The sequence below is a fragment of the Phoca vitulina genome, unplaced genomic scaffold, assembly GCF_004348235.1.
Source record: "Phoca vitulina isolate PV1807 unplaced genomic scaffold, GSC_HSeal_1.0 scaffold1, whole genome shotgun sequence".
In the NCBI taxonomy this organism is placed as follows: domain Eukaryota; kingdom Metazoa; phylum Chordata; class Mammalia; order Carnivora; family Phocidae; genus Phoca; species Phoca vitulina.
The window spans coordinates 50,433,296-50,450,133 of record NW_022589704.1 but is presented as its reverse complement, the minus strand read 5'-3'; the positions used below and the strand labels follow the sequence as shown (position 1 = coordinate 50,450,133).

Below are 16,838 nucleotides of genomic sequence, written 5' to 3'. Positions count from 1 at the left end.
TCCACTTGCCTATCAAAATCGAAGGAACTTCAATGTTCAACCTTAACTGTTTCTCCCTCTCTGTCACTGTATTTCATATGTGCTTCACTTTAGGACAGTGTTTCTCAAACTCGGCTGCACATTAGAGGTACCTAAAGGGTTTTAAAAAACACTGATTCATGGGCTTCACCCAGGAGATACATAGGTCTGAGATACAATCTGTGTGTTTGAATTTGAAAATTCCCCAGTGATTGTTAAGATACAGGCAACATTGAAAACCATTGATTTGGAATTCATGGCGGTTCTTCTCTGTACTTTATAAACCTACATTCTAAAAAAGGGTTTAAGGTTCTTAGAGGAGAAACAACCCCCTTCATTTTCATAGGTCCCTTATACCCATAGACATTTTCAAATGAAAAACTAAAAGAAAAGGGGCTCCTGGGTGGCGAAGTTGGTTAAGCATCCGACTCTTGGTTTCAGCTCAGGTCATGATCTCAGAGTCTTGAGATCAAGCCCCAGGTCAGGCTCCACACTGAGCACAGAGTCTGCTTGGATTTCTCTCTTCCGCTCCCTCTGCCCCCCCACCTCCCGTGCTCTCTCTCTCTCTCTCAAATAAATAAAAATAAATCTTAAAAAAAACTAAAAGAAAAATGTGGTTTATATTTACAATAATGATACTAATCTTATAAAAATGTTTTCCAAACTACTCTGTTCTTCCATTCCTATTCACGTACATTATATCAAGTGGTTCCCAAATCTAGCTATGAATTAACATAAACTGAGGAGCATGTGGAAATACATATATCAAAGCTTTCTACTCCCAGACCTACCAAAGCAGAATATCTGAAATTACAGTTTCAGAAGCTTGTTTTGTTTTTGTTCTGTCTTGTTTTGTAAACTGCAATTCTAATGTCAATAGTCAACAGATTCGTTTTGTGAATGACTGATTTAAAAGAGGAATTATGTAATTTGGCTTTTATGAAAACATTTACTCATTATAATGGTGTTCAGAAGGGTTCAGTAATAGAAAATAATATCATAAATCTATACTATAAAGAATAAATAATTTTTAAAAGATAACAATCACGGGGTGCCTGGGTGGCTCAGACATTGAGTGTCTGCCTTTGGCTCGGGTCATGATCCCCGGGTCCTGGGATCGAGCCCCGCAGCGGGCTCCCTACTTCTCAGGGGGCCTACTTCTCCCTCTCCCGCTCCCCGTGCTTGTGTTTCCTCTCTTGCTGTGTCTCTGTCAAATAAAAATTTTTTTTAAATCTTTAAAAGATAACAATCACAAATTCCTAGAGAATACACATTATGGATAGATTCATATATGGTTCAAATGCATAAGGAAGCATTATTTTATTTCAGTATTTACAAGGCCTCCTTTCCATGTCATAGTTTTAGTGAAATTGGAATTGAATTGCCCAAAATTAATTATATTCAGTTTGTATTAAAATAATGAGTTGTCTCAAGACTGTTAGCAAGACACTTGGTAAAAATCAACCCTCCAAAAGAAACTGAGAAAATGTGGGCCATTGTATGGGCTTAATAGCTCATGTTTTAAGAAATTAGTGAAACTTCTTTAATGGTTAACTTTTTAAAACTTTTTTAACCAGGAATCTCAGGCACACTGTAACTCTGGAGTCAGGTGAGCAATATTTGACTCATCAGTCACATGAGAGTCAATAGGACTTTACTATTTTGTTAATATATATATTTTTTCCTATCTTCACTGGTCTCTCAGATTTCAACAACATGAAATAAAAATTCAAATTATATGCTATCTCTTCAACTGGCTGAATGAAGATGGACTATAGATGGAATAAAGGAAAAAAGAATCAGAAAAAGCGTAAGAGTTTTCAGAGAGCATTAATTGCATTAATTGACTCAATTATATGTGCTTCCCTTTAGTAATATTCTCCCACACAAACTCTGGGTTTGGCCATGTGACTTTTTGGTTTTTCCAATTGGGACAGAAGCAACTTGCCTCAATTCAGACTCAATCAGAGCCTTGAAAAAAAAGTGTGAGTTTCTGCTTCCTCAGTGGATTCCTGCTACTACCATGAGAAAATATCCAGGTTAGCCTGCTGGAGGGATATGAGAGACACATGGAAGAAACTCAAGTCATGTATCCAAGGTCCTCCTAAATGAGCCAGTTCACAGCAAACCTATGATCTGGCCACAGATGCATAAGAAAGCCCATTGGGATCACAGAAGCAGTCAGCTGATCTATAGACTCATGTTGTTTTAAGCCACTGTGTTTTAGGGAGATTTATAAACAGCAATAACTGGAAGGCTGTCCTGTGAAAGAGAATTTGGATCCTTCTCATTCCAGCTCTGCTAAGAGAGAAAAAAAGTTTGCATTGACTGAAAGACAGATTTCCATTTAAGAAAGTAATTTCTAACAAGTCATGACTGTTCAAAGGGGGAATAGGCTATAGGCATTGAATTTGCTGATTCTGGAATAGTTCAAGTTGGGGCTAACAGGAATGCATTTTATTCATTTGACAAATATATGTTTCTTCATATTTTCCTTTAATGCTACAAAATTATATACAGATTATCGGTACAAGTGCATTGTAGAGTTTGGTTTTCTCATTCATAACTAGTAGTGGAAACAAGAACCAAGTACCCATCCCTCTAGCAATCCTCTGTGATATGGCTGCCAGAATTTTTAGCCAAGACTTACTGGCCATCATTCCCCCTGCAAATGGATTACCATTATGCAGACCTAACTAAACAAATTATTCACCCTATCATTCATTCATTTCAAGGGTCGCCAGCTAGCAGTCTGTAGGTGGATTTTGTTTAGTCTTTCATGGTTTTGTTTTTTTAATAAAGATTTATTTATTTATTTGAGAGAGAGAGAGCACAAGCACATGTGTGCACGAGCAGCGGGAGGGGCAGAGGGACAAAATCTTTCAAGCAGACTCCCCGCTGGCTGAGTGTGGAGCCGTTTTGGGCCTCTTGGGCTCCATCCCATGACTCATGAGATCACAACCTGAGCCAAAACCAAGAGTCGAATGCCCAGCCAACTGAGCCACCCAGGTGCCCCAGTCTTTCACTGTTTTTAAAAATGTGAAACTAAATGGTTTCATTTCCCATCTACCATAGCTCCCACCACCTCCTATTTCACACATTTACAATACTGACTTAGTCTCTTTTTGAAGACTCTGTAAGTGCTTACTCGTGACACACGTTCCACCAAAAGGTATGGGAAATACGAAGATGAATTCAATATTGATTCTAGCCTCAGAAATCTTAAAAACTTTTTAGGAGGGTTGATCCTCTTACTCAAGTAATTATAATAGGATGAAGTGATATGTGCAGTAAAAGAAATCTAGATAAAATGATACGGGATCTCAGAGTTAGAAGAAATTAGATGCAGCTGAACCAAGCAGGACATGCTTAATTAGTGGGCACAGAAATTTGCAAGAGTCTCTTTTTTCTATTTCATGTTGTTCCACAAAGACATCACCACTGGAATAGCTATAAGAATTTGGAATCACTTTAGGTGTGATATCTAACAAACAGGTGGTCCCAGATTATCACCATGTCCCTATCTTCATCCAAATTTTAATTTAACAGTATAATTTAAAAATGACTTTGACTTAGTGGGATTTTCCTTTTCTTCCTCAATTAGGACTCAAAAATTGCCACGTTTATATTATTAAAGATACAAACATGCTGTTTATCATCATATTAGTCTCTAAACAATTTGTTCCAAGCTCTTTGATCTTTGAAAATGTCAAATTAAATATTAATATTTTTAAACCTGAAGTGGTGATTTTCATAATAAAGGCCCTTGACATTCAATGCCTATAAACAACTGGTTAATAAATATATAATTAATATTTAAATACCCATTTTAACAAACAACTCCTCTAAAAATAACATCCTAAGATGCTAAAGGCTGCACTGACCAAAACACTAAAAATGGTCACCAATTTGACACAGAATTAGTGTTTCTACATAAAAACAAAACAAAACCAAAAACACATGGCTTTAATGGAGCAGGCTTGGGATGTTATGAAGATAGCAAATCTGAAAGTTTTATCTTCTGTTCTTCAAATGCACTGTGACTGCCCCATTCACTTCCAGCAGTTCCAATTCAGGAAATGTTGGATGTCCAAGAGGCCTTAATCAAATACATAAATAAATGGAAGCTTTCCCATGAGAACTATCAAAATTATGTCATGTCCAGTCATAGAACTGAAGAGATACGGTTTATAAATACTGCAGACCTCTTTAAACGTATTCAATCTCTACAAACCTATAGGTCACCTTAATCTTATTCTTTTTCATTGCTTTTAACCTAAACACTCTATGTAATAGACTGATTATTCCAAATATAAAAATTTCCAGATGGTATAAAACCATTAAATTATCCAGTAGGTCATTTTACCTGCATAATCTTGATTTTCCTCATTTCAAACATTACAAAAGCCATTTCTAAATCATGCCAATGTCCAAGATAAACACAATTATCACCAAGCTTCTCTAGCTTAGAAAACAAGATTTGTGTAGCTCCTGAGAGAAAGACACATTTTTCTGTGTTTTAATCTATTCTCTGTTCCTGGATCTATACCCAAAATTATTAATTATGGATTTACTACTTCTTTAAGGAATTATATGTCTGTAGATGATTAAAAATACACTAAGATTTCAATAAACAGCAGTTCTTAATATTAATACCTACTGCTGCTACTGCTGCTGGTGATGGTAAGTTTATTGGAAAATAGCTTAAATTTGCTTGACTGTGGATGAAATAATACCAGCAGGAGTAAATTACTTGCTGCCTGACTTTAAAGTGTATGACAAATTATGGGGCTTATCTATTTGTGATGACCACTTAAAAATTAGAGCTACTTTTATCACAGCTGGAAAAATAAAAGGCACAGTTCTGTCTGATAACTTTTGCAAGATAAACATTACCCTATGTCTTACATTCTTAGGTGTTTGCTGTTTTGCTTTGATCTTTGTAGTCCATTTTATTTTATTTTTTTTAAAGATTTTATTTATTTATCTGTCAGAGAGAGAGAGAGAGAGAGAACAAGCAGGGGGAGTGGGAGAGGGAGAAGCAGGCTCTCGGCTGAGCAAGGAGCCCAATGCGGAACTCGATCCCAGGACCCTGGGATCATGACCTGAACCGAAGGCAGATGTTTACCCGACTGAGCCACCCAGGTGTCCCTTTGTAGTCCATTTTAAAGAGCAATTTGAGTCTGTTCCTTGCCTTATAAGTCATATAATGACCTTTGACCAGCAGCAAAAACATCCTGACCTAAACAATGAAAAACTAATTTTTAATAAATATCGGTTATAAAATGTAATTGTTCTTCTATTAACTAACATTGTGCCTGACAGCATCATAAATGTTAAATTCATTTCACTGTGTCTATTTTTCCAGAAGTATTTTTCACTTTCATAGCAAGGGGAGAATAACTTAAACATAATTTTTTTTTCTATTAATTACTTGTCACATAAAAGTCATTATTTATAAAAAACAAAACAAAACAAAACAAAACAAAAAAACAACTATGGGGCGCCTGGGTGGCTCAGTCATTAAAAATCTGCCTTTGGCTCGGGTCATGATCCTGGGGTTCTGGGATCGAGCCTCATGTCAGGCTCCCTGCTCAGCCTGCTTCTCCCTCTCCCATTCCCCCTGCTTGTGTTCCCTCTCTCACCCTCTCTCTGCCAGATGAATAAATAAAATCTTTAAAAAAAAAAAAAAGAAACTATGAAACTAAATTTCCAGTATTTAACTATGTATCTATTGCACGAAAATTCATTTTTTTCTTTTTTTTAGAAAACAAATTCACAATCACTTTTGTCTTAGAACCAAAAACCGTTAGAACATTTTCATAAACATAGAATTTTATTATATTTTGGATTCCAAAATATAATAAAACTACACAGAGCTTTCTCCTATGAGGAAATTCATTGCGTAAAAAAGATATTTTACATATACTACTTCATCAGCTCACACTTAATTATTTTCTACGTAATTACTTTTCACTCTGATGACTTGTACCAAATATATTCCTGTCTAAAATATGTGTTTCTGGTGAGAGGGAGGTGTTAAAAAGAGGATTAAATCACAGAATATCATACATACTTAAATATTTACAAGACAAAAATATCAATGTCCATCCATGTATTATAATTTCTTTAAATTTTGAAGTGACTTTATATTTTATATGTGTTCAGGTTTTTTGTTATTCCCAAAACACTGAAGGAAATGGGTTTGAAATATCTGAATAACTGAATACGATCCAGACATTTTAGCTAGAAAACTACCATAAATCAGCAGTCAGTCAGGTGTCCCACCTTATGAACGTGTAAAAATCTGCAAAGCAGCACAGCCCCTGCATACTAGCACCTTCTGGTGTAGCTATAACACTGATGTTCATACGCTGAGCTTAAATGTGGAAATAAATAAAAATGATTACACTCCAAAAGGTGTATGATTTTAAAAATGTAACAGATATTTTATGCTATTCTTCTATAAAATGCGGTATTTTTTTTAAAGATTTTATTTATTTATCTGTCACACCCTTGAAAGATCACACCCTTGAAATTAGAAATCAGACGCAGCAATAGGTTACTAACCATGCCCATTAGGTCCACAAAGAAAATTAGGATCTGTCTGTCTTTTCCTGTGCTTTCTTATTTCATCCTCCTGCTTTCTCCATCTCCATGTGAAGAGAATATGCCTGCCAAAAGCACACTCAGAATTCCTCTGCTAACAGATACTTGTAAAAATAAGACTTTTGAAAAGGCATAAAGAGAAGAAACAGCATGTTCTAAATGCTGTGAAGATCTCAACATGATTTTCATTAGTCTGAGGTCCTGGCAGCAATCTGACTTGCACTTTAATGTCTCAGATCCTGGATGCATAGACCAGTTCTCAAATCTACGGCTGATGAACAACTATTTGCATGATTTCTTTTGTGGCTTTTTAGTGTTACTTCTAATGGAAAGCCACCACAAAAATAACTTATCCATTTTGAACACAGAAGAGGTTCAATAGGCTGCTGGCGTCAAAGAACACAAAATAAGGCTTAACATGTGAGGAAAGTTTCAATTTATTTTTTTAGTTCATTTTTTTCCTTACCTACTCCTAGAAAGAATTTGAACCAACAAATGGAAAACAATGCACATATAATAGAATTTGATAAAATATCAAATCAAATAGGAGGAGTTGATAATAACAGAAACCCAGACTTAAACTTCATGGCAATGAAATTCAGATAAGAATTATTTCCACTGATGTACTTTTATTAGGAGAAACAGATTTTTCTTGATATCAAAGTTAAATGTTTATTTATCCCATGGGAATATAGAAAGTTTGTTAAGCAATATGAATATGCAATAAGATGGAAGTGTCTTCAGCAACTGTCTTACTGAAGTTATATAAAGGTAATTCATTTGAAATGGATTATAAATTGAAGAATCTATTTATACAAAGAGATCAGTTATGATTACCAGAGATAAAACTCTGTGGTAACACAGAAAAAGAGGTTTTTTATTTATTTATTTATTTATTTATTTATTTATTTTAAAGATTTTTATTTATTTGACAGAGAGAGACACAGCGAGAGAGGGAACACAAGCAAGGGGAGTGGGAGAGGGAGAAGCAGGCTTCCCGCTGAGCAGAGAGCCCGACGCGGGGCTCGATCCCAGGACCCCAAGATCATGACCTGAGCCGAAGGCAGACGCTTAATGACTGAGCCACCCAGGCACCTCGAAAAAGAGGTTTTTAAAAGCCTAAAAAACTGTTTCTTTTTTGGGGGGAGGTCTTTCATGTCAAGTGTTTATTCACATCTTGGATTTTAAGGTTCTATGTAATTTTATTTTCTATGTGCTGAGGGACAAACTTAGTGTTTTTTTTTTTTAAGATTTATTATTTATTTGTCAGAGAGAGAGAGAGCACAAGCGGGGGAACAGCAGGGAGAGGGAGAAGCAGGCTCCCCTTTGAGCAAGGAGCCCGATATGGGACTCGATCCCAGGACCTCATGACCTGAGCCAAAGGCAGACGCTTAACCGACTGAGCCACCCAGGTGTCCCCAAACTTAGTGTTGTTGATTTAAAACACATTAATATACCTATTGTGATAGTGTTTCCTTCCTGGAAAATTATAAAACCTAAAGAATTTCTCTTGAGTAAAGGGAAAATCATCATTTTTATATACAATTCTGAGCTGCAGGAATGTCTACAGGCAAAAACCTCAAAGTAGGTTTGTGATGCACCATTTATATATTCTCAGGGCTGAATAGTCAATCTCACTGATCCCAAGTTCCACCTGACATGCATAATAGAGATCATATAAACTCCCACCTTGGCCATAAAAACAAAAACAAAAACAAAAATAAAAAACCTTTGCCTTTTCCTTTCCTCACAGACCTGGTGTGAAAATATATACCCAAAAGTTCCACAAAAGACTTTTAAAACATAGATTTGCTAACCTATGTGAGATGATTCAGGAATCACCATTGTAGGAGACACAGACATTCTTAGAGGCAGAATCTGAAGAATATGTAAGATTTCTCAGATTCTTCCTGATATCATATCCAGCCATGGAATTTCAACATCCACTGTCTACTCTAAAGCCTCTCAACTAACTTTTTATACTTGATGGGTGACTTTTCTTGTCTGAAATGTAGGGAGATTATCCTAATTAAAAATCGATGTCTATTCAGTTTCAAAAATTAAAAATATCTTGCTTATCTCTCTCAATTCATGTAGGTGTCAGAATTAGTCATCATTGAAATCTGTCTCATTATAATTTCCCAGGACATTGTCACCTCCTTTTTGGCACCCATCATCTGCCTGTGCCATAGTTATCTAGGTATATACTAGATGATATGTCATGTGAAGGCAGACACGGTTTGTTTTTCTTTATCATGTCAGACCGCCCCAGTGCAGTAGTCCAGATTCTGGACACTTATAATCGATCAGAGAAGGCCAGGTGAATTGAATTAAAGCTCTTGGTTCAGTTGCAGGAGAAAGTAGTCTGTATGTAAAAACTTGAATGGTGTCAGTATGTCAGATATTTCCCCCAAAATCCCAGACTGATCCTCTCTTAATGACTAAAATTTTAAGTGAATTATTTATAAACAGTCAAAATATTATTTTCACAAAATTTCTGTTAAACTTGTGACTAACACATACAAAACAGTCTAGCACTGATTTTTTACCAAGTGGATTGAGAACTAGTATGCAAATCCCTTAGGAAGTAGGGTGTGAACAAGTACATACTGAGAAGGAAAGTCTGGTACATGGGTCTCTGAACAGAAAAGCAGGCTTGAGAAAGGTGTCTCAGTGTGAGAGGTGGACAATCCAGTAATAGCCCAAGAAGACAAGGAACCAGAGAAAGGAAACCAAAAAAGAAGATGAAGTGGGGCATCGGATAAGGGCATAAGATGCCAAAAGCAATCTTAAACCACTTCCCAACGTGCCCAAAAGTACAACTAGCTATCAGAAAGTCAATGCTGTGTTTTACCGAAATATAGCCCAACACTTTCTCTGAGGAATTATGTCTAGTCATTTGAATGCTTTATTAAGATACTCTCTACCTCCCTTTTCCCTCACAACAATCATATCCTGATAAAAGCAAAGCCATCTATCAATGTGCCAACTGACCCATTAATCCCAACCCCACATCTGGCCTTAACCTGTTTTCAGTCAGGGACCATTTGTACACTTGCTTGAAACAGTTGCCTGAGTGAAAGTATGTCCTCTTTGGCAGCTATGTTTTCTCTTCTAGGTCACCAGGATCATGAAGTAAATCATTTGAATTTACCAAATTGTATTCTAATTATTTGGGCAAAGAATCTCAATTACTTTATATGAAAAAGAACAGAAGCATGGATGAGTTGCAATTTCCCTGTGAGTGGCACCTTAGCATACAATTCATCAGGACGGGATATGGATTCGCCATAAACCAGTGGAGAAGGACCACTTGCTTCAATCGCCAACAGCTTCCCCATGGGGTAACATACTAAAGATACTGGCCAAGTGGATCTGATTTTATCCAACACAATCTTGGCTTCTTGAATTTCCACAGGTTCCCTCTTCTAATGGTGCCTCACTGGGGTTCAGTTTGGAATCATCTGTGCTACTGTCATATCTTTTTGAAGTCACACATGCACTTGGGAGAAAACGGAAATTAATTACATAGGAATTATGGCAGGTGAATACACATTCGGGGGTCATTTTGGATTTTTGGTTATTTATTGCTGACACTGCATAAAATATAGACACAGATTATGATATTAAATCCACATGTATAGATTTAAATATGATTTTTTTTTAAGATTTATTTATTTGAGAGAGAGAGCACAAGTGGGGTGGCGGTGGTGGGGGGGGACAGAGGGAGAGGTACAAGTAGGCTCCCCGCTGAGCAGGCGGAGCTCAATCCCAGGACCCTGGGATCTTGACCTGAGCCGAAGGCAGACGCTTAACCGAATGATCCACCCAGGCGTCCCAATATGATTTATTTTTAAGAAGGCTGTAAAACAGATTTGAGCTAGCATTTTGTTCTAAGCATTACAAAAGTATATTGCTGCTACTAGTAATACTGTAACAAGGCTTAATCAATACATAAAACATATGCCTTGAGGCCCACTCTTATTCATTATGTGACAACCACAGAATGCCAGGAATTCCATCCATAAACTTCTATTATCCTATAGTTAATTCTAAATCAACAGCCAGTGACTGCAACTTGACTTTAATGTCTTGTTTTGCTAGCATGTAGTATCTCCGCTTTGTTTAGGGTATTATTTGCGGGGAAGCACAAAATTAATATATAATTAGCTTCTTTTTTTAAGATCTTCTGTCTTAAAAGGCAGAAACTGTGTTGATTTTCTAGCCTCTTTAAAAGTCTAAATTCCTAATTCTGAATTCTAAAGTACATAAGTAACTAAAGAATCAAGGGTTAAAGAGTCAATGAAGAAATTCCTGTTCTCAAGAGAAAGAGTGAACCCCCCCCAAAAAAATAAAACCTTAACTCAATCTATTATACTGTATCTACATTTTTTCGGGCCACAGATTTCACCACAATGTAAAATTTTTCCTGTTGTCCTTTTGTTTCCTAAACTGCAGGAAGATACTCCTGAACTAGCTGTAAATATATATACCTTAGTATATAGCCATCAAATTCACATTTGTCTTCCCACACACTACTGCAAAAAGGTATAGCATTTGCTGTGCTGAAACACTATCTCTGAGTGTAATCAGTTGAAATAACCAAGCACAGTATTTCCAATTTAGAGGGCTGTGCAACCATTGGAAACAGCGAGGGATTGCATAATGTTTTAGAAGTTTTTCCAACGCTATGTCATTCATGTGCCTGAATAGCTAACTTGCCTTTAAAATATATTTTGAGGAGTTGATAAGAGCTTGTGCACAGCTTCAGAAAATAGAAAATAAAAGGACTCCTCAGGTATGCATGAAGTTAAACTTTAGACACACTCTATTGCTTTGCTGGAGCTTAGTGCCAGAATTTCCAAGTTAAGGATAAGGGAAAGAAATTATTTTTCCTGATAGTCCTGGAGCCACCTGGGATGTAGCATTACTTACCTAAAGATGGGTCTTTGGAGATGTTTCTTCCTGATTGTGACATGGTCATCCATTTAAAGGTGAAAGTTTAACTTCTTCCTGGAAACCACTCCAGAAATCCAGGGAGAGAATGTGGAAGCTTATCCTGGTCTATTGTGCTGCAAGGAGCCCAGAAGGAAAAAGTAGTTTCCTCTTTCTCTTTTTGGGTGCTGGGAGAAAACTTCCCTGCTCTCTGCCAGCTAAGCAGTGTGTCCATAGAGGCCACATAAGACAGGCACGTTGGGGCACTCCCCCACAGAGCAGGGTGTGCAGAAACCACCACCAGTCACGGTGATCCAGGCAAGAGAAGTGCACAGGACCCTCGGAAACAGAACAAAACAAACAGAAAACTTCCTACCCTAGTGGCACCCAGGTAGGAGCTCCCTGAGCTCTTGGAGCCATGAGAGCACTCCTTCTACATGCTGGTCAAGCTCCGAAAAGCTAAGTCCCTCCCTGTCTTTAAAACAGCCTGTTCTGAGGCTCAACTTTTTTCTTCAAAATAAAAGTTGTACAGCTGGTTCAGCAGTCCCATGTGAGTACCCTCTGAAAGTTTGTTCCGTTAAAATAGGAACTGTATACAAATTAATGAAGGAAGATGGGCTCAGGCTGCGTGGCTGGCTCTGCTTCAAAAGATTATAATTATTTTATAATATTGCTTTTATCCACACTGGATGGAGTGTGGAGACCACTCATGATTTTTGGCACTCATAACCCAGTAACCTACACTTGGCTAAAGTCAAAGATATCATTTCAACTGATAGAAGCCCATGTGAAGCTGGCCGGAGCTACAAAAGTTAGAAAAACAAAAATTGCTCAATTCTATCAGCGACATTGTGCCCAGATGTCTGTACCCAGAGTGACTTTCCAACTAAGTGGAGACACCGCAAAAAAGATATGAAAACACATATACACACTGCTTTTTTCAAGTCCCCAAAACTCCCTTGGAACGTAAAGTTTTTACACTATATGATCAAATTTGAATTTCAAAAATAAAAAGATAGAAATGTAGGTATTAGAGGGAAGTTGTAAACAGTTGAAAATAAATGACATTAAAAACTGTTTTACTTGGAAGACTTAGACTCACACTGCAGGAACTCTAGTTCTAGTTACAGATAAGATGAACCCTCACATTTTAATATAACGTATTTTGGAGACAGACATTCCTATATCTGAATCACTAACAAAATTCCTACTCAATCAATAGTGTCATGAGATTCCAGGCCAGAAGTTTGGTATGTAATAAAATAAACCATCTCAAAGCATGATTAAAATGTTTTGAAAATATACGTGTGATAAAGGCAGGGGAAATTGAGAAACACTCATGCGTTTAGTTGAATGATCAAATAAGGGTCGAATGACACAGAGGAGGATATGACCTATATGGTTGCAATCTGTAGTTCTTAGCACTCTCCAAATACTTCCACAGGAGCAAGAGTACATTTTTATTTCCCTCTCAGAGGAAAGACAAAGAAGAAGAGAATTACAAAGAAATCACTGATTATATCAAGCACAGTTCTAATCCATACTTTTTTTTTTTTCATTTTTCTAATGACATCATTCTGAGACAGGATTGAACTAAAAATAATAAGTGGGTTCTAATCCTAGTTCTATCATGAAAATGCTGGGCCATTGTTGGAAAAATTCTTGACCTATCTGAGCCCCAGTTTTTGTATTTATAAAATGAGGTTATGACATTCATTGAATTCTATGTTCTTTTCCAGCTTTAATGGTACCATCGTGCTATTTCTAAATAGGATTAATTTGCTTCTTGCTAAGGAACTAGCATAGAAGTTATGATGCCTAATATTCCAGAAATACACATTTATTATGTAAAGCTGTAAGTAAAAAGTCATAAATAAAAAGATAATTTTATATTGTATGTATCTCTGTAAATATTATATATTCATTTAACAACATCTAAATCAGTGTTCTCTTCACCATCACTAAGCATCCAATCATAAATTGACATGAGTGGGCAATACTGCAGTTAAATCTGGAGACCATTTATATGCAAACTGATATGCAGACCTTTGGAATAAATGCATTATTATAACCATATGCTTTGGCTTTCTTTGTATAAGAAGGTACATAAGAAACAACATGCTGGTCTACGGCCATACCACCCTGAACGCGCCCGATCTCGTCTGATCTCGGAAGCTAAGCAGGGTCGGGCCTGGTTAGTATTTGGATGGGAGAAATAACATGCTGCACGGGTCTTCTGGAAGGATTTTTGCATTTATGGGTGGCAGTCAACTGATGGATCAACTTATGGATGGAGTAAACTCATGGTTTATCTATATTACTATTAATTTATCGTAAATACTCCTGAGGGACAACCCAAGAGAATAATAAGCTCATCAACTTTTAAAAATTAACTTTTATTTTGTTGACTTTTGAATTAGAAAGGTGAGAGGATTTCTTCACTTACAGGATAGAAGGAACACAACACAAATACTAGTAAACTTCTAGCCAAGGTACAGCTCCAATGACAAGCCAAATATAAAATCTAACTTGAGGCTCAAAGGCTTGATTATCAACTGCAGAATCTGAAAGTTGTTAAATTAATTATAGGAAAATAATATTTTTGCTTTGCATTAAGTTTATATTCCTTTTGCTCTTTAGTATTTAAGGTAGAAAGCTTAGATTCCCATATATATCAAGCACCATATTTAAACCCAATCTTAGAACCTAAAAAGCCATAAGAAAATACCAGGAAATTAAATATTCACCTGGCACAAAGAAAAATATGTATTTCTTAAATGTTTTTGCAAACTTTTTATCAAAGAGCATTTAAATTTAACATTGGGAAGAAAAGTTTGCTTTATTAAGTTATTCAACTTTAATGTAGCATTCAATAAGATAAAAGGACTCCACTATTGTTGCTTAAATTACAAAAATATATTCCTTAAATTAACACAATTGTACTGTGTAAAATGCTAAAATTTATTGTATAAATAACCAGGCCAACTCTCCTATAAAATAAACTAAATACAATTTATTATGAATAGTTTTTTTCCTGGGAGTAGGGATCAGAAATGGTGTTTATATTTTTCCTATTATGGTAAACTCTCTTTCAGTATGACCTTGCCTAACACTTTCAGGAGCACTCCCTGCTCTCACACGTGGTTTCTCTCTCTCTCTCTCTCTCTCTCTCTCTCTCTCACACACACACACACACACACTCCTTCCCCCACCCAGCACTGTTAGAGACTGTCAAAACAGGTGCTTAATAAATATTCCTTAAATTAATTTGTTAAAATGTTCAGTTGAAACACATCAATGTATCCAACATAAGTCATGGTGTATGACAAAAAACATAGATCAGCTCCATGACTTTCCCAATCAAGTGAATACTAAGTGTGTCATGGTATTTTGTTTCAAGCATCTTGGAAAATAGGTAAGCTTTACTTTCTCTTATTTTTTTTTTCCATTGTACTACTCTGTTCTATGGCTCTGCTTGTTATATGTAAGTGCCAAAAAGCATGCAGTGGTAGAAAAATCATGTAATATTAATGACAACCCAAGAACTGATTATGAATTTATCTATAGGTTACCATTTTACCTCTTAAGTCTGGCCAAATATCAGCCTGAGACAAAGTTTTTTTTTTTTTTTTTCACAGAGTTTAATTAAACACAATGTCACAAGTTATGTATTTAAGTGAGTTTTAGATTAAGTGGAGAAGTTTAGTGCTAGTCCTGTGTGTGATATACCTGATCTCCAGTTCAGTAGTTCTCAATCTTATTTTTTTGACACACTATACATGAAAGATAAAATGTGTATATGATACTCTTCCAGAAAAGTGCCTAAATTTTGATAAAACCAAGAAAAGTAAAATGCAGGCACGCCATAATTTTCATCTGATGTGTAAACTGCGTCAGTAAAGTGGAACACCACTTGGTCAACTCTACCATGAGATAAATAGAAGGGTGTAAACTATTCCTAATGTACCAACCAGAACTCTGCCCCTTTACCACTAGACAAAAAAACTATTGTGTATAAGTGCGCAAGACTGGCATCATAGAGATAACCCTAAATCTAATGTATCCTTTCAAGGTAAGTCATTTGTAACCTTCAGCATTTCATCCATATTTTATAACAAATTTCCTGCTACATGTTTCACAACTGATTAGAAAGCTAGTTCATAGGTGGTACAGCTGGGATTAGAATTCAGATGTCTCATTCTTGAACCTAAGGTTTTACCCCTACTGAGTAGGTTGTCACCTTGGTGGGGACTCTGCCACTGAGATTGCTTGGGTTCTTTCTGGTCTATATTTCACATTCTATGGAGCAATAGAAAGATTAACTAACCACTCTAATGAGTATCTATTCTCCTAATCCTCTACCCTACTGAACTATCATTGCATTGCCCATTGTGTTCCCAATACTTATAAGAGCCAGCCCTAGAGAGGACCTCCTGATATCAAAGTGAAATAATCAATGAATATGTTCTCCTAAGATTCAAGTGGAAGCAGTGTTCTATTTAAAGAGCCCTGGACTGATGTCAAGGCACATATATTTACATCCCAGCTCTAGTGGCGATTTTCTCAACTCCCGGCATGTCTGTTTCCTTAGCAATCAAACTAAGAAGTTGGGCCTCATGGGGCGCCTGGGTGGCTCAGTCGGTTAAGTGTCTGCCTATGGCTCAGGTCAGGGTCCTGGGGTCAGGCTTCCTGCTCAGCAGGGAGCCTGCTTCTCCCTCTCCCTCTGCCTGCTGCTCCCCCTGCTTGTGCTCTCTCTCTCTGTCAAATAAATAAACAAATTTTTTTTAAAAATAATATATATATTAAAAAAAAGTCGGCCTCATGACCTTGAAGATCCTTTCCAGCTCCAAATTTTTGTGACTCTATGACTGACCCTGTGATAACATGTCAAGTTATTTAAACTTGGTGTCCAAACAAGAATAAGCTCTGTAGTTATTTTTAGCTTTTCTTAACCACAATGAGGCTATGCATACCACCAGAATACTTTTCATCCCCATTGTTGTGGGTTTAAAAATATAACTCACGGCTATTCAAATGAGAAAATAAATTGTACTATCTCTGGTTTTTCTAATTAAGCTCTTTTCTTTTTTTCTATAGCTTCACTTTGGCACTACTGTCACTGGAATGTAAACTACAGGAAGACAGGGATTAGTGTCTGTGGTATTCCTAGTGCATAGTATATAAGAGACATTCAAAGGCTGTTTATTGAATGAATGAACAAAGTGCCTATTAGTGCTATCTCATCATCTTTTTGTCTATTCTTTTTCTAAAAACTT

The 16,838-nt window shown here is 36.5% G+C and overlaps 1 protein-coding gene across 6 annotated transcripts in view; it reads right to left on the bottom strand.

The window, feature by feature from the left end:
• PDE1A (phosphodiesterase 1A) overlaps positions 1–16,838 on the bottom strand; it is a 321,855-nt gene that overhangs the window by 223,622 nt on the left and 81,395 nt on the right. Inside the window, exon 1 of one of the 6 annotated variants that reach the window (XM_032406918.1) lies at positions 11,563–16,231. The exons of the other annotated variants lie outside the window; for them this stretch is intronic. Coding sequence (XP_032262809.1) covers positions 11,563–11,615 — 53 coding nt within the window. The 5' untranslated portion in view covers positions 11,616–16,231. Of the gene's footprint in view, positions 1–11,562; positions 16,232–16,838 lie in introns of those variants that run through there. 6 annotated transcript variants of the gene reach the window in all.